The sequence below is a fragment of the Loxodonta africana genome, chromosome 3, assembly GCF_030014295.1.
Source record: "Loxodonta africana isolate mLoxAfr1 chromosome 3, mLoxAfr1.hap2, whole genome shotgun sequence".
NCBI lineage: Eukaryota > Metazoa > Chordata > Mammalia > Proboscidea > Elephantidae > Loxodonta > Loxodonta africana.
The window spans coordinates 30,247,271-30,269,127 of NC_087344.1; the positions used below are offsets into that span (position 1 = coordinate 30,247,271).

General features: G+C 39.9%; 1 protein-coding gene across 7 annotated transcripts; it reads right to left on the minus strand.

The window, feature by feature from the left end:
* Positions 1 to 434: 434 nt before the first annotated feature.
* On the minus strand, positions 435 to 18,867 carry LOC100663525 (zinc finger protein 699-like). 7 transcript variants are annotated; one of them, XM_023552294.2, is made up of 5 exons: positions 18,772 to 18,867; positions 17,714 to 17,799; positions 7,995 to 8,118; positions 3,665 to 3,818; positions 435 to 3,308 (listed from the first exon to the last, which is right to left on the minus strand). In XM_023552294.2, the coding sequence occupies exons 2-5, from the start codon at positions 17,723 to 17,725 to the stop codon at positions 2,078 to 2,080; spliced, it is 1,521 nt and encodes a 506-aa protein (XP_023408062.2). In that variant the 5' UTR covers positions 17,726 to 17,799; positions 18,772 to 18,867; the 3' UTR covers positions 435 to 2,077. The 7 variants fall into 7 exon arrangements, with proteins under 7 accessions (XP_023408062.2, XP_023408063.2, XP_023408061.2 ...); XM_023552295.2 differs by having other exon boundaries at positions 17,546 to 17,799; XM_023552293.2 differs by having other exon boundaries at positions 18,528 to 18,858.
* Between the last annotated feature and the right edge of the window lie 2,990 nt (positions 18,868 to 21,857).

A 21,857-nucleotide genomic window follows, 5' to 3' on the forward strand; every position in this document is an offset into this window, starting at 1 on the left:
AAACATAAAACTACCATATGACACAGCAATCTCACTTGTAGGGATATATGCAAGAAAAATAAAACCTTGTTTGTTTTTATGAATGTTCATAGCTGTTTTATTCATTAACAGGAAGCAACACAAATATCCTTCCACTGGTGAATATATAAAATGAGGTGTGTATACAGTGGAATACTTTGTAACAATTAAAAGGAACAAACTATCAATATATTCATCAACATGGATGAATCTCAAATTCCTAGTGCTACATGAAAGGAGCCAGAATCTAAAAGCTACATAATGACTAGTACAAGGACAGTTGCCAAGAATTCATGGTGAAGGGAAGGTTTCACTAAAAAGGGGCAGTACTATGGATTATTTGGAGGGAAGAGGTGTTCTGTACTTTTCTTGTGGTACTGATTATATGAATTTATCAAAACTTGTACTACTGTACATTCCAAAAATGAATTTACTATTTTTAAATTAAAAAATTATGTAATGGGCAGTGACTACAGAAAATTTGCAAATTACGGGGAAGCAAAATGACTAAAGAAATCAAGTCTCCTCTTTGGGAGAGAATCTCTGTTAATGTTCTAGGCTTCTCTACAGACTGATTTGTCTGCATGTTTTATAAAATTGCCATCATTAAGGACACACTGTTTTATACCTTGCCTTTTAAATAGTAAACTATGATTGCCTCTCCTATGGTAGACTAAAATTTTTTCCAACAATTTCATTTACTTGCAGTTCAATATTGTGACATATAGCCAGGCATTTTTTGAAAATTCCCCATTGTACACTAACTCCCAGCTCAGCATTGGGTGGTGGCTCTGCATAAACCTCCAGGTCCTACAGCAGTTATGCACCCAAGTGGAGCACAGCCACTAGTCCATCTGAACCTAACAACAATCATAGCCTCACCTCCTGAGACCACATTACCAAAAGAAGGACTCTGTCTCAAAATAGAGGCCCTGGGCCTGTGCTGTGCACAAGTTCCATTGCTGCGAGATCAGGTCGTGGGTATGTGTGGACCCCCCAGGAGGAGCAATCCTTCTTGCTTCTCACAGCACCATTTCTGAGGGACATTTCATCAGTAAACCAGGGATCATAATAGTTGGGGATGGTAAATTAGAGAAGCAATGCAAAAAATGTTCAGTACAACACTACACGCACAATAATGAAAACACTGCATAAAAGGCTAAAAGGAAATACCCAACTAACAAGTGTGGTGAGATACTCAAGTGATTCTCAGGTGTTTTTCATAGTTCTCTGCTAAAACGAAGTTTTTGATAATGAGAATATACTGCACTTGAATGTGAAGTATAAAAACTTTATAAACATAGGTGATAAAAAGAAAACCCAGTTCAAGATACCCATGGGTTGAAGAGATTTTGTATAGAGAAATTTTGAATTTAACAGAAGCAAAGTGACATTCTGATGCTTCCCTAAAGCAATGTGCTGTAATTCAAAGAGTACTTTACTTACAGTCACAGGGTCTCTCTATATGTCAGGTCTCACAGAGGTCCTAAGTGAGAAGGGACACTGAAGGTTTCTGTTTTTTACATTCATAGGATCAATCCACAGTGTAGCTGTTTTGCAAGAATTCCAAAAGATTGACAAGATGTTTCCATGTTTCTTACATATACATTTTTCTCTAATACGACCTCTCACATTCAGTAGAGGTTAATTATTGAAGGCTTTACCATATGTGTGAAACCTCAGATCTCAGAAAATACGGGGGGGGGGGAGTAAAAACTTTCCCATAATGCATTCTTTACATGGTTACTCTCTCATGCGTTTTCCTTCACGTTTTCAAAATGATGAGGGATGACCAGGTTTCCAACATTACTTAACACGTGTTCTTTCTTTCCAGTGAACCTTCTCACATCTTCAAAGGACTGAGAGAGAACTGAAGAGTTTCCCTTATTCTTCACGTACATAAGGGTTTTCCCCACTGTCATTTCTTACATGTTTACAGAGGCATTAAAAATAGCTAGACTTTCTCACATTCCTTACATTCAAAACCTATCTCTCCACGACTTCTTTTGTCTTCCTTGGGGTAAGAAGGAATAGCAGACTTTGCCACATTCCTTTATTCCTAAGGCCTCTCTCCACTGTGAATTCTTATATGCTTAGTGAGGTTTGAGGACCAACTAAAGGCTTTCCCACATTCCTTACATTCATAAGGCCTTTCTCCACTGTGAGTTCTTTTATGTGTAGTGAGTGATGAGGAGTCACTAAAGGCTTTCCCACATTCCTTGCATTCATAAGGCCTCTCTCCACTGTGAGTTCTTATATGCTTAGTGAGGTTAGAGGACTGAATAAAAGCTTTTCCACATTCCTTACATTCATAAGGCCTCTCTCCACTGTGAGTTCTTATATGAGTAGTGAGGCTTGATGACTGACTAAAGGCTTTCCCACACTGCTCACATTCATAAGGCTTCTCTCCACTATGAGTTCTTATATGTGTAGCAAGGGATGATGAATCACTAAAGGCTTTCCCACATTCCTTACATTCGTAACGCTTCTCTCCACTGTGAGTTCTTATATGTGTAGTGAGGCTTGAGGATCGACTAAAGGCTTTCCGACATTCCTTACATTCATAAGGCCTCTCTCCACTGTGAATTTTTATATGTGTAGTTAGGCTTGAGGACTGACTAAAGGCTTTCCCACATTCCTTACATTCATAAGGCTTCACTCCACTGTGAGTTCTTATATGTGTAGTGAGGTGTGAGGAACAAATAAAGGCTTTCCGACATTCTTTACATTCATAAGGCTTCTCTCCACTGTGTGTTCTTATATGCGTAGTGAGGGATGAGGAATGACGAAACACTTTCCCACATTCCTTACATTCGTAAGGCCTCTCTCCACTGTGAGTTCTTATGTAACTAGTGAGTTTTGAGAAACTAAAGTCTTTCCCACATTCCTTGCATTCATAAGGCCTCTCTCCACTGTGAGTTCTTGTATGTTTAGTGAGAGATGAGGAATAACTACAGGGTGCCCCACAATCCTTACATTTACAAAGTTTCTCTCCAGTGAGTGTTCTTATATGAGGTTTTAGGTAAGAGGGACAACTGCAGGCTTCTCTACATTCCTCATAACAACAGAGCTTGTATCCAGTGTGAAATCTGATGTGATGCTTAAATGATGAATGATCCATGAAGGCTTTTCCACACTCAATACATTCAGAATGATTTACTCCAACAGGAATTCTTTTAAGCCTACTAAGACTGGCAATCCGACTGAAAGTTTTTCCACACTGATTAACTTTTTTGTATTTCTTTACTTTCTCTTCTTTACTTGCATGGAGGCTCTCTATCATATCTTTTCTGTAAAAAATAGGCAGCACATTGTTAGAATTAAATTTTATACCATTTCAAAACTACCATACACAGTGAATGTGCACTTCTGTCCTGAGTTGTCTCATGTGGCATAGGGTGAATCATCTCGCAGAGGGTACTACTGTTACTGTCACAGTCTTTGTAAATAATGCGGTGTACTCATAATTGTGTACAAGTGAAATTTCTCTCAAATATCAATATGTGGCTCACATTTATGAAAATATTGTAATGTGAAAATCAGGAAGACATGTAATTTTAGAGCTAGTTTTATGCATACACACGTAAACCCACACAAACATCACAACCCCCTCCTGAGGCACTGCTTACTATCATGTGTATGATACCTCATTTGCCTTCCCTGGCTGTTGTGCTGATTTTCACTGCCATGGAATTCAACGATTTCTCCTGACATGGATGACCACCAGGAGTCATTCTTCATGAATCGCATTACTGTATGTTCACTTGACAACTTTTCTCCATTGTTATCCTGTTGAGAAACTGACCCAATAATTTTAACTGGAGTTTCACAATATGAAAAAACAGTAAGGAAATTTTCATGACGAACAACCCACCTGGGAGTAAAGAAGGACTGAGGCACATTTAACTATTCCAGGATTTTGGCAATAGTCCAAAAGGTAAGAAATTTACTAACAATTCCATGATGATTGAAAGTGATGGTAACTTAAGCACCATGTAACTAGGAAAGCAACATTGAAAGGTACTGCAAACAATGCACGTGCATAGAGGTATATTAAAAGAGGAAATGGAGCAGGCCTTTTCCTACAAACACTGAAGGCAAGGGAGAACTGATGAAAAATTTAGAATGTCAGCTCAGGTATGTGTGGAAATTTTCACTCCTCCTCAAACCAAAACAGATTTTTTTAGTTGATTTCTTCAAATGTAATTCCATCCCAGCAGGGCTGGTCTTTAAAAGCATTCTATTCTATTAAAACCATTCTATGCTCCCTGACATAGTGGCTTTGGCCAAGTCCAGTGTTCACTCTCCTCAGATCTTTCCATTGCTTTACAGGGAGAAAAATTACTGTGACTAACATGGTGCTCCCTACATGTCTGTCAGTTGTACTGTGGTGGCTTTTGTGTTACTGTGATGCTGGAAACTATGACGCTGGTATTTCAAATAACAGCGGGGTCATCTATGGTGGACAGGTTTCAAGGGAGCTTCCAGGGTGAGACAGACTAGGAAGAAGGATCTGGCAGTCTACTTCTGAAAAAACTGGCCAGTGAAAACCTTACAAATAGCAGCGGAACACTGTCTAATCTAGTACCATAAGATGAGCCCCTGAGGTTGGAAGGCACTGGGAAAGAGTTGCCTCCTAAAAGTAGAGTCAACTTTAATGACGCAGATGGAGTAAAGCTTTCAAGACATTCATTTGCTGAGAGGTAACAGAACCCAAGATGAGAAGAAACAGCTGCAAACATCCATTAATAATTGGAACACGGATAGTATAAAGTATGAATTTAGGAAAATTGGGAGTGGTCAAAAACGAAATGGATCGCATAAAGATCGATATCCTAGGCATTAGTGAGCTGAAATGGACTTGTATTGGCCATTTTGAACTATACAATCATATGGTTACTATGATGGGAATGACCAATTGAAGAGGGATGGCATCAAATTCAGTCAAAAAGAACATTTCAAGACCTATCCTGAAATACAACACTGTCGGTGACAGGATAATACTCGTACACCTACAAGGAAGACCAGTTACTACAGCTATTATTCAAATTTACACACCAACCACAAATGCCAAAGATGAGAAAATTGAAGATTTTTACCAATTTCTGCAGTCTGAAATTGATCAAAGATGCAATCAAGAGGCATTGATAATTACTGCTGATTGGAATGCAAATGTTGGAAAGAAGGTAAGTAGTTGGAGAATATGGCCTTGGTGACAGAAACCATGCCAGAGATAACATGATAGAATTCTGCAAAACCAATGACCTTATCATTGCAAATGCCTTTTTTCAACAACATAAATGGCGACTATACACGTGGACCTCACCGGATGGAATACACAGGAATCAAATCAACTACATCTGTGGAAAGAGATGATGGAAAAGCTCAACATCATCAGTCAGAACAAGGCCAGGGGCTGACTATAGAACAGACCATTAATTGCTCATATGCAAGTTGAAGATGAAGAAAATTAGAGCAAGTCCACAAGAGCCAAAATACAACCCTGATTATATCCCACCTGAATTTACAGGCCATCTCAAGAACAGATTTGAGGCATTCAACACTAATGACCGAAGAACAAACAAGTTGTAGAAGGACATTGTACATGAAGAAAGGACAAGGTCATTAAAAAGACAGGAAAGAAAGAAAAGACCAAAGTAGATGTGAGAAGAGACTTTGAAAGTTCCTCTTGAACACAGAGTGGCTAAAGCCAAAAAAAAAATTATGAAGTAAAAGAGCTATACATAAGATTTCAAAGGGCAGCTCGAGAAGACAAAGTATTATAATGAAATGTGTAGAATCTTGGGTTAGAAAACCAAAGGGGAAGAAAATGCTCAGTATTCCTCAAGTTGAAAGAACTGAAGAAAAATTCAAGCCTTGAGTTGCAATATTGAAGGATTCTATGAGGAAAATATTGAACAATGCAGGACGCATCAAAAGAGGATGGAAGGAATACACAAAGTCATTGTACCAAAAAGAACTGGTTGACATTAAACCATTTAAGGAGGTAGCACATGATCAAAGAATCGATGGTACTGAAGGAAGAGGTCCAAGCTGCACTGAAGGCACTGGCAAAAACAAAGCTTCAGGAATTGACAGAATACAAACTGAGATGTCAACAAACAGATACAGCACTGGAGGTGCTCACTTGTCTGTATCAAGAAATTTGGAAGACAGTTTCCTATCCATCTGACCAGAAGAGATCCGTACTTCTGCCAATTCCAAACAAAGGTGATCCAACAGAATGTGGAAATTATCGAACAATATCACTGATATCACACACTTGAAAAATTTTGCTGAAGGTCATTCAAAAGTGGTTGTAGCAATAAATTGACAGGGAACTTCCAGAAATTCAAGCCGGATCCAGAAGAGGACACAGACCAAGGGATATCATTGCTGATGTCAGAGTGATCATGGCTGAAAGCAGGAAATATCAGCAAGATGTTTATCTGTGTTTTATTAACTCTGCAAAGGCATTCAATTGTGTGAATTAAGACAAATTATGGATAACATTGTAAATAATGGGAATTTCAGAACACCCAGTTGTGCTCAGAAGGAACATGTAGATAGACCAGGAAGAAGTCAGTCATTCGAATAGAACAAGGGGATACCGAATGGTTTAAAGTCAAGAAAAATGTGCATCAAGGTTGTATCCTTTCACCATACTTATTTTATCTGTATGCTGAGCAAATAATCTGAGAAACTTGACTATACGAAAAAGCACATGGTATCAGGATTGGAGGACGACTCATTAACAACCTGCGATATCCAGATAACACAATCTTGATTGCTGAAAGTGAAGAGGAAGCACTTACTGATGAAGATCAAAGACTACAGCCTTCAGTATGGACTGTAGCTCAACAAAAAGAAAGCAAAAATCCTCACAACTGGACCAATAAGCAACATCACAACAAAAGGAGAAAAGACTGAAATTGTCAACGATTTCGTTTTACTTGGATTCACAATTAACACCCATGGCAGTGGAGGTCAGGAAATGAAACAACTTGCTGTACTGGGAAAATCTGCTGCAAAAGACTCCTGAAAGTGTTGAAAAGCAAAGATTTCACTTTGAGGACAAAGGTGCACCTGACCCAAGTCATGATATTTTCAACTCCATCATAAGCACAACAAAGCTGGACAACAAATAAGGAAGACTGCAGGTGAACTGATGCCAAATATGGTGTTGGCAAAAAATAATGACTCTACCATGGACTGCTAGAAGAATGAACCATTCTGTCTTAGAAGAAGTACAGCCAGAATGCTTCTTAGAAGAATGGTGAAACTTTGTCTCATGAACTTTGGCTATGTTATCAGGAGGGACCAGTTTCTAGAGAAGGTCATCATGCTTGGTAAAGTCTAGGGTCAGCAAAAAAAGAGGAAGACTCTCAAGGAGATGGACTGACACAACTGCTGCAACAATGGGCTCAAGCATAACAGTTGTGAGGATGGCGAAGCCTGGGCAATGTTTTGTCCTGTTGGTCAGAACCGACTCAACAGCTCCTAACAACAACAATGACATGGTGCTCTTGAGGAAAGGTAGATTTTGAGGGAAGACGGAGAAGCATATTTCCTTGACATTACCCTAATACTTTGGTCTCCAAGATCTCTAGAAATGGACAGGTGTGAGTTTATTTGCAGCAAAATAATCATGTCAAATGGATAACATACACAGTGAAACTCTAACAAGGTACTAAACCACAAATCTCTCCGCCTCAAACTGACGCCTAAAGCCGGTGCTTACACAACACTTAAATAGCCTCAAGGCTTTTAACCATGAGAAATAAAGAATCAGCTTTTCATATAAAGATTTTTCCTTTCATGGGAAGCCTTTAGAGTCTAAGCTCCTTGAGGTCAGTGAAAATGTGTCTTATGTTTGCCAACAAGTACCAGTTCCTCAACCCGAATTCCATAGGAAAGTCCATGAGAACAATATATGTATATACCAAAGAAGTAAATAAAAATGAAGACATCCTTACCTGAGTCTAGGTTCCTGAAAGTTTCCATCATCACATCTCTGTATAGGTTCCTCTGAGAAAAATCCAGCAAAGCCCACTCTTCCTGGGTAAAGCACACGGCCACATCCTCAAAGACCACTGAGTCCTAAAACATCATACATATTCTGGGTCAGCAAGGTGCCATCTTCCCCAGTATGTACAAAAAGGATGGGTGAAACTGACAGCCCTGGAGAACTGAGAATTCATAGAACACACAAAATTTTGTGTTCTATCTAGAATTTGGCCATCAGACTTGTCCCTTTGCTGTCTGCATTTACCTCCTGAGTGTTGGAATCTTACTTCATAGATTTAACAATATTTCTAACACAGTGAGCTTATCTCTCCAGATTGACTATGACCAATTTCAGTCTTATTCCTATTTCCTTAACAGGTTCAGAACAGCCAGAACACATAGCAGAAGGTAAAGAAATTCTCTACAAATCAAAAACCTAGTTCTACATTCAGATCATCATTTTTTTGTGGGGAAAAAAGAAAGTCCACCTCCTTTCATAAGACCCATCAAAACATGCGACAAAACATGAAGCACAGGTGAAAGCATAATGCAATATTAATAACTAGGAAATACTAAGGGTCTGGCAGGGCAGCTTTTCCCTTTGCTTGAACAGACAAAGGAGGCACGCGAACTGATTCAGATATGGTAGAGTTTTTGGAATTTCCAGACTGGGAATTTAAAACAACTATGAACAACTATTTCTTTCTGACGATGAATGCAATGCCATTCCTCTTCAATTTGTCATTTCCAGCACAGTAGACCATATGATTGCCTGATTCAAAAAGGCCAATACCAGTCCATTTCAGCACGCTATGCCTAGGATATCGATGTTTATGTGTACCATTTCATTTTTGACGATTTCCAATTTTCCTGGAGTCATACTTCATACATTCCAAGTCCCTATTATTAATGGACGTTTACAGATGCTTCTTCTCATTTTCGATCTTGCCACATCGGCAGATGAAGGTCTCGAAACCTTAACTCCATCTGCATCATTAAAGTTGACTCTACTCTGAGGAGGCAGCTCTTCCCCAGTCATCTTTTGAGAGCCTTTCAACCTGAGGGACTCATCTTCCAGCACTATATCAGACAGTGTTCCACTACTATTCATGAGGTTTTCACTGGCTAACTTTTTTCAGAAGTAGACCGTCAGGTCCTTCTTCCTAGTCTGTCTTAGTCTGGAAGCTCATCTAAAACCTGTCCACCATGGGTGACCCTGCTGGTATTTGAATACTGGTTGCATAGCTTCCAGCATCACTGTAACAGGTAAGCCCCTATAGTATGACAAACTGACAGGCACATTCATCATCAAAAAGAACACCTCAAGATCTATTTTGAAGTATAGTGCTGTCAGTGATAGGGTAATATCCATATGCCTACAAGGAAGACCAGTTAATATAACTATTATTCAAATGTATGCACCAAGACTAGGGCCAAAGATGAAGAAACTGAAGATTTTTACCAACTTCTGCAGTCTGAAATGGATCGAGCATGCAATCAGGATGCATTGATAATTATTGGTGTTTGGAATGCAAGAGTTGGAAACAAAGAAGAAGGACTGATAATTGAAAAGTATGGCCTTGGTGATAGAAATAATGCCAGAGATCGCATGATAGAATTTTGCAAGACCAATGACTTCTTCATTGCAAATACCTTTTTTCAACAATATAAACAGTGACTATACATGTGGACCTCACCAGATGGAATACACAGGAATCAAATCAACTACATCTGTGGAAAGAGAAAATGGAAAAGCTCTATATAATCAGTCAGAAAAAGGCCAGGGGCCAACTGTAGAAGAGACCACCAACTGCTCATATCCAAGTTAAGTTGAAGTTGAAGAAAATTAGAACAAGTCCACATGTGCCAAAGCAGAACCTTGAGTATATCCCATCCGAATCTAGAGACCATCTCAAGAATAGATTTGCTGCATTGAACACTAATGACTGAAGACCAGACGAGTTGTGGAATGACATCAAGGACGCCATACATGTTCCCTTGATGCTTCCTGCATTCATTCAATATTTTGTCCATAGAATCCTTCAATATTGCAACTCAAGACTTAAATCCTAGCCCCTACACCTGTGTTAGGAGCCCTCATGACAGCGGTTATGTGCTTGGCTGCTAACCTAAAAGTTAGCGATTCGAACCCATCAGCCACTCCACAGAATACACATGTGGTAGTCTGCTTGCATAAAGATTTCAGCCTTGCAGACCCTATAAACCAGTTCTACTCTGTCCTATGGGTCAGAATCAACTTGATGGCAATGCGTTTTTTTGTTTTTGTTTTTATGTATTAAGTCAGTCTCTCTTGAGATATAAAAGAACAGATTAGGCATACAGGAGGAAGCAGAGATGGGGGAAGATAGTTGCCACACCACATGAAGATCGTCAAGGAACCAAGGAAAAAAGACCTTACTTCGGAGCCGACAGAGAGAGAAAGTCGTCCCCTACAGCCAATCCTTGAATTCAGACTTTTTAAAAATTTTTATTGTGCTTTAAGTGAAAGTTTACAAATCAAGTCAGTCTCTCACACAAAAATTTATACAGACCTTTCTATATACTCCTAGTTGCTCTCCCCCTAATAAGACAGCACATTCCTTCTCTCCACCCTCTATTTTCATGTCTATTCAGCCAGATTCTGTCCCCCTCTGCCTTCTCATCTTCCCTCCAGACAGGAGCTGCCCAGAGTCTCATGTGTCTACTTGATCCAAGAAGCTTACTCCCTACCAGTATCATTTTCTATCCTACAGTCCAGTCTAATCCCTGTCTGAAGAGTTGGCTTTGGGAATTTGAGGTCTGCATCCCACTGCTTTCCTGCTCCCTCAGGGGTTCTCTGTTGTGTTCCCTGTAAGGGCAGTCATCGGTTGTAGCCGGGCACCATCTAGTTCTTCTGGTCTCAGGCTGATGTAGTCTCTGGTTTATGTGGCCCTTTCTGTCTCATGGGCTCATAATTACCTTGTGTCTTTGGTGTTCTTCATTCTCCTTTGCTCCAGGTGGGTTGAGACTAATTGATGCATCTCAGATGGCTGCTTGCTACCGTTTAAGACCCGAGATGTCACTCTTCAAAGTGGGATGCAGAATGTTTTCTTAATAGATATTATTATGCCAGTTGACCTAGATGTCCCCTGAAACCATGGTCCCCAAATGAATTCAGACTTTTAACCTACTGAACTGTGAGAAAATATATTTGTTTGTTAAAGCGACCAATTTTAGGTATTTCTGTTGTGGCAGCACTAGATAACTAAGACTGGGATACATACACAGGTGAAAAAATATAAAGGAGAGCAAAGAAATCATGCTCATAAATATCGAGATACTGGTTACACTGAAAGGGTAGATGGGGATTGTGTTTAAAAATCTAGTTTTGGGGAGGTGTCAAGAGTGAGGGTATAACCATTACATGGATGTTCATTTTATATTTCACTCCACTTGCAGATTTAATATATATTTTCCTGCACGTGTGGTAAAAAACTCTAATCAAATTTCGAAATGGGAAGAAACATGCACAATCTGAAAATGGGCATATACAAAAAATGGACATGTAAGGAGCATACAGTGTGAAAAGTTCCACACTTCCCGAGAAAAGTAAAAGAAAAACAATGCTGTCAAATATTCCATTCCTACTGAACCTTATCCTAGAGACCTTAACCAGTACATTCCCCTCAAAACAAATAAATAAACACACGAAAACATTAAGCATTTTAAAGGGAAAAAAAAAAAACAGAGCTCATTCTATTTTATAGGTTAAATAATCATGTACAACCCCAAGAGAATATACAGAGTATTACAGGACTGAGATTTTGGTACTTTTTTCAGGTTGCAAAATAAAGTAAGTTTCTTCTACACAGTTACATACACTAGTACCAAGCAGTTGAAAAATTAAAGGCATAACGTATTTTAGTGAAAAAAAAGATGGAGTGTAATTTAGTAAATAAAAGATCCTAATAAAAAATTATAATTAAAGAACATTCAAACTGACCAAAATAAATGCAGCATGCTTTTAGGACACTGTTCTACCCAAACAGATCTTATTTCCAAAGAATTTCAAAAAAATTCCAACCATTTACATATTTTTTTAGAACTTATCAGAAATACTTCAAAATTTATATGGAAGTGCAAACGTCCACAAATAGCCAAGATGTTCTAAGAAATATTGCATGAGGACTTGTCCACCATATAAAAAACTGTGTGTCTGCGTGTGTGTGTATAATAAATTAGACAGCACAGTATCAGCAGAATACAGAAAATATGTCAATGGAAAAAAAAAAAATAGACTGGGAACAGACCCACTTACCTATATGAAAAGTTGACTCCTGATACAGAAGGCACTGCACAGCACTGCCAGAAATTACACACATTTTAATATGTGCAGTTGAGTCAACTCATTACCTAATTGGAGTAATTAACATATGTCTTAGTTATCTAGTGCTGCTATAACAGAAATCCCACAAATGTGTGGCTTTAACAAACAGAACTTTATTTTCTCATAGTTTTAGGGGGCTAGAGGTCTGAATTCAGGGTGCCAGCTCTAGGGGAAGGCTTTCTCTCTCTGTTGGCTCTGGAGGAAAGTCCTTGTCTCTTCAGCTTCTGCTTCCTTGTTCCTTGGAGATCTCCATGTGTCTTGGCATCCATCTTATTCCATCTCTGCTTCTACCTTGTGTTTAATCTCTTTTATATCTCAAAAGCAACTGACTCAAGATACACCCTACACTAATCCTGCCTCAAGCCTAAACAAAATAACCTGTTCCCAGGTGGGATTATAACCTCAGGCACAAAGGTCAGGATTTAAAACACACATTTTTTTTTGGGGGGGGGGTCACAATTTAATCCGTAACAATGTATTATTACCAACCTCATATATAAAAATCAATTCCAAATAGCTTAAATGTAAAATTAAAACACTTCCAGAAAGTACAAATGACTTTATGACATCAGAATAGAGAAAAATTCGTAAATAAGAAGTGTAAGACATAAGAGACTGACAAATTCAACTACATTGAAATTCTAAACCATTCAAAGGGTAGCAAACAGTGAGTACATAATCTACATACTAGAAAAAAAAATTTAATATATAAACTAAAAGTATATTTTCAAATGCGCTAAAGAAGCCCTAAAAAGTCACACAGAGATGGATTAACACAGTGGGAAAATATGCAGAGCCTGTCAGTATGGAAGTAGTTTCAGATAACTGCAGAATAAAATTTCACACCGATTACAAAGCAAAAAGTAACTATTCCAAAATCCGTATATTGCCAAGAAAATGAAACAAATAAGATACATATACATACTTGGTGGGAAAATTTGTAAAGTGCATTGGCATTTCCTAGTAAATTTAAATTTGGCTATGATCGGCAACTCAGTGGTTTTCTCTCACTAGTGTTACTGTGCAAAAGCACTTGGAGCCTGGAAAGAGAACAGAGCAAAACCATTCACAAGAGCAAAAGCTAACATGAAACAACCTAATGCCCAGGAGCTATACAATGGGTAGGTCAGTTGTGGCCCATTCATAAAATGTAACAGATATATACACAGGAACATGGACAGACTAGAGCTATGCACACCAACATGTATGAAACTCAAAAACATCACAATGAAAACAAGTCACTAAAGAACCTAGTCAGAGTAATTACATTTATAGGAAGCTCAAAAAGAGGCAAAACTCAATACAGCAAAACCTGCGAAAGCCAGAACCTGTCTAAGGCAGAAACCTATCAGAGGAGGAAAACTCAAATATTTTGCATTAAAATGATTACTTCAGCCTGTCAAGGTGGAAAACTTGCAAGACCCAGAAAAACAAGGCAGTGATGTCGAGTTCCGGCTCTCATAGGTTTTGCTATGTATAGTTTACAAATTAACTCAGGTGGTTAAAGCTGTAGTAATAGCAGTAAACAATAACAATAAATTTATACTATATAGATAGGAGTTACCTCCAGGTTAATGAGATCAGGGCAGGATGCACTGGGTGGCTGTAAGAACTCCCAACTTCTTTTTACAATTGGGTGTTTAGTGTTATTAAAACCTTACATGAGAAGTTTCACACATTCCTTGCTTATACTTTACGATAGAAAGTTCACAGCATTACTTACAACTTGGAAAGAAATGTGATTTTCATATATTAATTTTACCAAGTCATCTAACAACCTCTTCATTTTGATGTAATTTAGGTAATAAGGGCTTTTATACCTAAATTTTGATACCCTGAAAAGCTCTGTAAATGCAAAATGTTGGGAACTATCCAAGTGTCCATTCATGGTGATGAGGTTAAAAAAAAAAGGAAGAAACTAAGGTATATCCACTCAATGCAGTACATTATGGGTTGAATTGTGTCCCTCAAAAATGTATGACAACTTGGCTAGGCCATGATTCCCAGTACCGTGTGGCTCTTCTCCAATTTGTGATCTGATGCAATTTTCCTGTGTGTTATAAATTCTTATCTCTGCCTGTGGTTAATGAGTCAAGATCAGGTTATGTTAGAGGATTAGGGTGGGATACAACACCCTCACTCAGGCCATAGCCCTAATCTGATGCAAGGGGAAGTTTCTCTGGGGAGTGGCTGGATCACCTTTTATCTTGTTGTTAAGTCCGTTCCAACTCATAGCGACCCTATGTACAAGAGAATCAAACACTGCCCAGTCCTAAGGCACGCTCACAATCGTCATTATGCTCGAGCCCACTGCTGCAGCCACTGTGTCAGTCCATCTCGTTGAGGGTCTTCCTGTTTTTTACTGACCCTGTACTTTACCAAGCATGACGTCCTTCTCAGGGACTGATCCTTCCTGACAACATGTCCAAAGTACGGAAGACTCAGTCTCGCCATCCTTGCTTCTAAGGGGCATTCTGGTTGTACTTCTTCCACGACAGATTTGTTTGTTCTTTTGGCAGTCCATGATATATTCAATACTATATTCACCTTTTATCTTACAAGAGATAAAAGGACAGAGAAGTAAGCAGAGAGATGGACCTCATACCACCAAGAAAGAAGTGCCAGGAGCAAGGCGCATCCTTTGGACTTGAGATCCCTGAGCTAAGAGGCTCCTAGACAAGGAGAAGACTGATGACAAGGACTTTCTCCAAGAAGTGACAAAGAAAGAAAGCATTCTGCAGGAGCTGGTGCCCTAAATTTGGACTTCTAGCCTCCTAGACTATGAGAGAATAAATTTGTTTGCTTAAGCCACCCTAAGGTGGTATTTCTGTTACAGCAGCACTAGCTAAGACGCAGTATTATGATGCTCTACACAACTTTAGACATAAACTGTCTACATATTGTTATGGGCAGATCTTCAGGATCATTTCTTACCTGAAAAAAAGTGTAAATTCCATGCTATCTTTTGTGTAACAAAGTACAGGAAATAGAAACTTCCAATTCTACTGGCTCGAATTTACATAAAAAATACTGGCAAGATGCTCAAGAACAGATTACAATAAAGCTGATTACCTAAAGGTACAAGAATGGTCTGGATGAGGACAAGAGTAAGAACAAGTCTTCATAAAGTAAGCTATTTAAGGTCATATTGAGATTTGAACTTTAAAGGTATACCTACTCCTCACTTATTGATTTATCTCGTTATCCAATATTTTGCATTTACGAAGACAGTGAAAAATCAATTACATGACTATTCTGCACATTAAAGACGTACGTCTGCAGTTCTACTCTGTCCTATAGGGTCGCTATGAGTCGGAATCGACTTGACGGCACTGGGTGTGTATAATGATGTAGTCATCCTGTTTTCACATACCACTGAGTTTTGCGTAAAAACCTGGGCTTTGGCACCCAACCATGTTGATAAGTGAGGAGTGGGTTTATTATCTATTGGAATTAACACAGTAATTTTACTTTTAAACATAATATAAACCAACTGTGATATTTAATGTGTTTCCTAGGAAGTCCCATCTATAAGTATAAAACCACTGGAGATATAATCACTTAAACCAAAATCAAACCAAACCCGTTGCTGTGAAGTCGATTCTGATTCATAGCAACCCTACAGGACAGAGTAGAACTGCCCCACAGGGTTTCCCAAGGACCAGCTGGTGGATTCAAACTGCTGACCTTTTGGTTAGTGGCTGAGCTCTTAACTGCTGCACCACCAGGGCTCTTAGGACCTATTTATTATGAAATGGTTTAATATATTTGTGCAAATCAAAAAATCTAAATCAGAGCTCTCTGTTTAAATGCAGAAGCGAAGGATATCAGACTGTACAGATATTTTATCTCAGCCAGGAAAATGCTGAAATGGGTAGAAGACCTAGCACATTAGAAGTTCTGGCGTAATATGTTAAATGTAGTGGGAGTCTTCAAGATTCTTCTTAATATTTAAGTACACTTCCGAGTAACTTTTACATCAGTTAAAATAGGCATTCCTCTGTATTTAAGAAGTTTTATATCCATTAAATTAAAAACTTCTCACTAGAAATGTAACAAACTGATCCTGAATTTGCTTAGTGGAAACTGTGACCCTGAGAAATTAAATACACCCATCAAAAAAAAAAAATTTTTTTTTTTTTTTTTATCCCGTATGTTGAGTTTCTCAAGCAAAAAAGAATAATTTTGGATTCTAATCCAAGACTATTGGGAGCAATCAAAAATTTTTACATTTAAATGCCAGCTCTAGGCACAGACAGGATGGGAAGACAGGGACCTGGATTGGGTATTATGCTTCTTGCACAACTGAAAGCTTCAAGCAAAACTATTCTCCACTGAAAAAAAAACATGGTTTTGGAGACCCCACACATGATCCAGCTGGACTCACTCTCTGCCTCATTCCTTTGATGAGGTCATGAGAGTGCTGGCCCCACACAGAATCTTATAAAGGGTAAGGGTTCTTCCTCTAATAACTTCACTCCTCTTCTTTACCCCATCACACAGCATGAGAGGTGAAGCTATGGTTTCAGAACTGCACAAAAGGCTGCATTGCCTGAGGGAAGCCAAGAAAACTATTTGTAGTGATGGGACAAGGTTGGAAACCCTGGTGGCGTAGCGGTTAAGAGCTACGGCTGCTAACCAAAAGGTAAGCAGTTCAAATCCACTAGGTGCTCCTTGGAAACCCTATGGGGCAGTTCTACTCTCTCCTATAGGGTTGCTATGAGTTGGAATTGGGTTGATGGCAATGGGTTTGGCTTTTGGTTTTGGTTTGGGACAAGGGATGGCTCCAGAGGACCTGGGGCTCACTCTCCTCAGCCAGAGCTGCACCAATTTTAAGCCATGTTCAGGAGGTTCTGTCTCTAACACAGAGCTTCAAGGCCAGGGTGGGGATCTCAACACCCCATGGTGCCACCTCTGAGAGTCACATAAGGAAGGTACCCAGGCATCCAAGGCTTGAAAACCCACATATGCTAGAGAAAAGGCTCAATAAGAGTAGAACAAGGCCTTATGATACTTCTTAGAACTTAGTCCCTGAGCCTCTTCTGCCACCTTTTACCTCACAGAAGAAATACAGAGCAGAGCTGGTTTCCCACCAAATCATATGTAACCTCACACCCTTATACTTAGAATTACCCAGTTCTCTGTGGTACTCACCATTTCCTGCCTCCAGTTTTTTCAAAGTCTAAGGTTCACGTTCAGTCTTCTCTAAACTCAAGAAGCCACTTAAGTAAGATGGATGGCAGTGGAAGCAGGGCCACTAGGCAGTCTGGAGGCAGATAAATTTTGGTCTACACAACCAGTCAGAGCACTTGAAATCCTTACTTGGGATTGCATGGATGTGCAAAGATGGTCACCCTCGGTTCCAGCTGCCTAGACTGGAGTAGTTCTCTCTGTGGAACACCTGGGACCTGAAATGGCAGAAATAGGAGGAGACAGTGTTGGGTAAGGAGAGAGTGACAGGTTCTTGGTCTTCAGTTCTTTCCCTGGCCAGGACTTCCTATTAAGCAGTGTGGCTCCTTGGTAGCAGAAATTGTGGCTGGATCACCAAGTATCCAATCCCACACACAACCTGCCCTCAGCCAATCCTTAAGATCTTGGAGACACACTGGTTGTGTGATCTCTATAAATGTGTTCATCATCTATCTAGATTGTTCAGCCGTCTCACTTTTTACATCAGACAAGGTAGAGTCAGTCATATTGTTTCTCACAAATCGTGATGAAAATGTCTACCTAGGAGCTAAAGAAATTCTTTGAATGGCATTTTATGAAATCTTTTCCTCCTGAAATTGGGATACATAGGGTCTTAAAGCCATGTAATAGTTCCAACTCAAAGTGTTTAATTCTTCATCTGTGTTAAAGACCTACAATAATTAAAGGAGGAAGGATATATTCCTCACCATAACCCTACTTTTTGTCTGACCAGCAATACTTAACCAAAGTCCTGCCTTGATGAAGCACAGAAAACAAAGGGAAGCAGGGTGAGCGGCAGACTGCAGGCGGTGGGGGCAGAGCATTCAGACGGGGGATAACTGCCCTGATTCCGATAAGGCATTTCTCACAAACTTCCAAGTGAACCTGCTGCTGCTGCTGGGCTGGAAACCACACTTTTGCTTAGCGAGGATTTATATGATTTTACCTGTTAATGCACCCTGACCCTGGTACATCCCGACGACGCAGCCGGGGTTGCGCAGAAACCTGCCTCGGATTAGTCGGGCGCCAGCAGGAAGGGGGTGTCTCGGAGGCGGCGGCGGTGACAGGCCCCGGACGCAGCCCGGCTGGAGGAAGTCGCGCGGCTCTGGGGCAACCCAGGGTCGGCAAGGAGGCCAGGACTGCGCAGCAGAAAGGGAGCACGGCTTTAGACTCCCGACCCGGGGGCTCACCTGGCACTGCAGCATGCAAGATGCCTACACGTAGGAAACGTACTTAACACCGGAGGAGTGCGACAAAACATGGATGCCGGCCGTGGACGCGCGCTTTCGCTTCCGATTTCTGGGACTCTCACTGCGGAAGGGGAGGGGCCCCGTGCGCGGACCCGGAGGGCTCGGCCCTGCGGCCTTGCGTTTCTCTGGCCTCCCCTGGGCTTGGGGAATTGTCCACTGCTTTGTTTAATTCCTTTATAAAGAAAATCCTAACCCGTTGCCATGCAGTTGATTCTGACTCACAGCGACCCTACAGGACAGAGAGAACTGCCCCTGGGGTTTCCAAAGCTGTAATCTTTATGGAAGCTGATTGCCACATCTTTCTCCTGCGGAGCGGCTAGTGGGTTTCAACCTCTAACCTGCTAGCCAAGCGCTTAGTTACCGTGCCACCAGGGCTCCTTTTGAGAAAAGCCTATATAAGCTTAAACCTGGATTTCAGTAGCCAAAGATTTCTGCTACCCTTGGTGAGCAGAGAAATTTAGTATTTGCTTATTTGGCCATTTGAAAAAAATTTTTTTTTACTATATTCTTTAGAGAGATAATTGGTCTACAAATAAATATTTGCCCATCTAGAATCCTTGATGTTCAGTTTGTCTTCTCTTGCATATCTCTTACCTTTTCCCAGGAGCAGTACACCGCCTATGCAAACCCAGTCTGATCTCTCCAAGACTTTAGGCACATGGAGAGAGCTTTCCAGGATGAAAGACGGGCATACCAGCACTTGTGAAGAACAGTATGTAAACAATGAAGTTCTTCTGAAAATGACAATTACAAGCAGCTTTTACTTTTTTATTAGGTATTAAAAAAAACTCAAACCTGTTGCCATCGAGTGGATTCCAACTCATAGCAACCCTATAAATAGGACAGAGTAAAACTGTTCCATAGAGTTTCCAAGGAGTGTCTGATGGATTCGAACTGCAGACCTTTTGGTTAGCAGGGTTCCTACATATGTGTACAAACTCGTAAAACCACCTCTGTGATTCCCAAATGATATTTGCCCTTCCCCAGTTGATATTGTCCTTTGGAGTAACCACTGTTCTGTTATCCCCAGAAATAGGTTTTGCCTGTTGTTCGTCTTCATGTAATTTGAATCATACTGTATGAATTTCTTCCTTCAGTACCACTGGTTCTTGATCATAAGCTACCTCCTGAAATAGTTGAATGTCGACCAATTCGTTTCAGTACGGATCGAATAAGTATACTGAAAGGATACAACTCAGATGCACACCTTTCCTGATTTTAAACCATGCAGTATATAGGTTTCTCATGAGCACAAGTAAGTGTTCTGGAGTTCCCGTTCTTCACAATGTTGTTCATAAGTTGTTATGATCCACACAGTTGAATGCCTTTGCATAGTCAATAAAGCATAGGCAAACATCTTTCTGGTATTCTCTGCTTTCAGCCAAGATCCATTTGACATCAGCAATGATATCCCTTGTTCCATGTCCTCTTCTATATCTGGCTTGAATTTCTGGCAGTTCCCTGTCGAGGTACTGCTGCAACCATTTTTGAATTATTCTCAGTAAAATTTTACTTGTGTGTGTTATAAATGATACTGATTGATAATTTCATCATTCTGTTGGATCACCTTTCTTTGAAATGGGCAGGAATATGGATCTTGTCCAGTCATTTGGCCAACTAGATGTCTTCCAAATATCTTGGCATAGACAAACGAGCACTTCCAGCATGCATCCATTTGTTGAAACATTTCAACTGGTATTCAATCAATTCCTGGAGCCTTGTTTTTTGCCAATGCCTTCAGTGCAGCTTGGACTTCTTCCTTCGTTATCATCTTTCTTAATCATATGTTACGTCTTGAAATGGTTGAACATCAACCAATTCTTTTTGGTGTAGTGACTCCATGTATTCCTTCCATCTTTTGATGCTTTCTGCCTCGTTCAATATTTTGCCCATGACCTGACTCAAGACCCATTGCCATCACGTTGACTCCAACTCACAGCAACCCTACAGGACAAAGTAGAACTGCTCCATAGGGTTTCCAAGGCTATAATCTTTATGGAAGAAACCTGCCACATCTTCATCCTGTGGAGCAGCTAGTGGATTCAGATTGCTGATCTTTCGGTTAGCAGCTGAACGCTTAATCACTGCACCACCAGTGCTCCTTAGAATTCCTCAATATTGCAACTCAAAGCTTGCATTTTTTTCTTCAGTTCTTTCTGCTTGAGAAATGCCAAGCGTGTTTTTTCCTTTTGGGTTTCTAACTCCTGGTCTTTGCACATTTCATTATAATTCTTTACTTTGTCTTCTCAAGCCATTCTTTGAAATCTTCCGTCCAGCTCTATTACTCATTTCTTCCATTCACCTTAGCTGCTCTAAGTTCAAGGGCAAGTTTCAGAGTCTCTTCTGACATTCCTTTTGGTCTTTTCTTTCTTTCCTGTCTTTTAAAGACCTCTTGCTTTCTTCATGTATGATGTGATTAATGTCATTCCTTAACTCCTCTGGTCTTCAGTCTTTAGTGTTAAATGCATCAAATCTGCTCTTGAGGTGGTCTCTAAATGCAGTTGGATATACTCAACTGCATTTAGAGACCACCTCAAGAGCAGATTTGATGCATTTAACTTAGCCTGTAATATAGTGACCAAACCCTGCCAGGTATGTAAAATAGACCAGTCACAGGGCAGGCTGCAGCACAGAGCCAGACAAAATTTGTCAAGCTCTCAAGTTGTTCAGCTTAACCAGGAAATGTCAATCAACCTGGGCAAAAGTAACAAACCCTCTAGGATAGGAAACAAGGCCAAGGTAACTCCTCAGGACTTAGGGGAAAAATCTCTCGAGCTATGTTTTCAAAGAACCTAGGCAAAATTCCACATAAACGAATTCATTTCACCACACTTATGTTAAATTGAAAGCAGTCAGTCTTTTCTTCACTGAAAATGATATTGACAGTGGGTTTTTGAAAAATGACCTCAAACATATTGAGGAATTCTCTTTCTATTCCTACCTTGTTAAGGGTTTTTATCAAGAAGTGGCATCATATTTTTTTGCTGTCCAAATAGTAAGAGCAGGGAGTATGAGGCATCTTCATG

Excerpts from the sequence above, each read along its gene's own strand:
- LOC100663525 (XM_023552294.2), bottom strand. Across the intron at positions 3,819-7,994 it reads TTTCAGGAACCTAGACTCAG|TTTCTCAACAGGATAACAAT; the intron begins GTAAGGATGTCT and ends TTATTGGGTCAG. Across the intron at positions 3,309-3,664 it reads AGCCAGGGAAGGCAAATGAG|AAAAGATATGATAGAGAGCC; the intron begins GTATCATACACA and ends TATTTTTTACAG.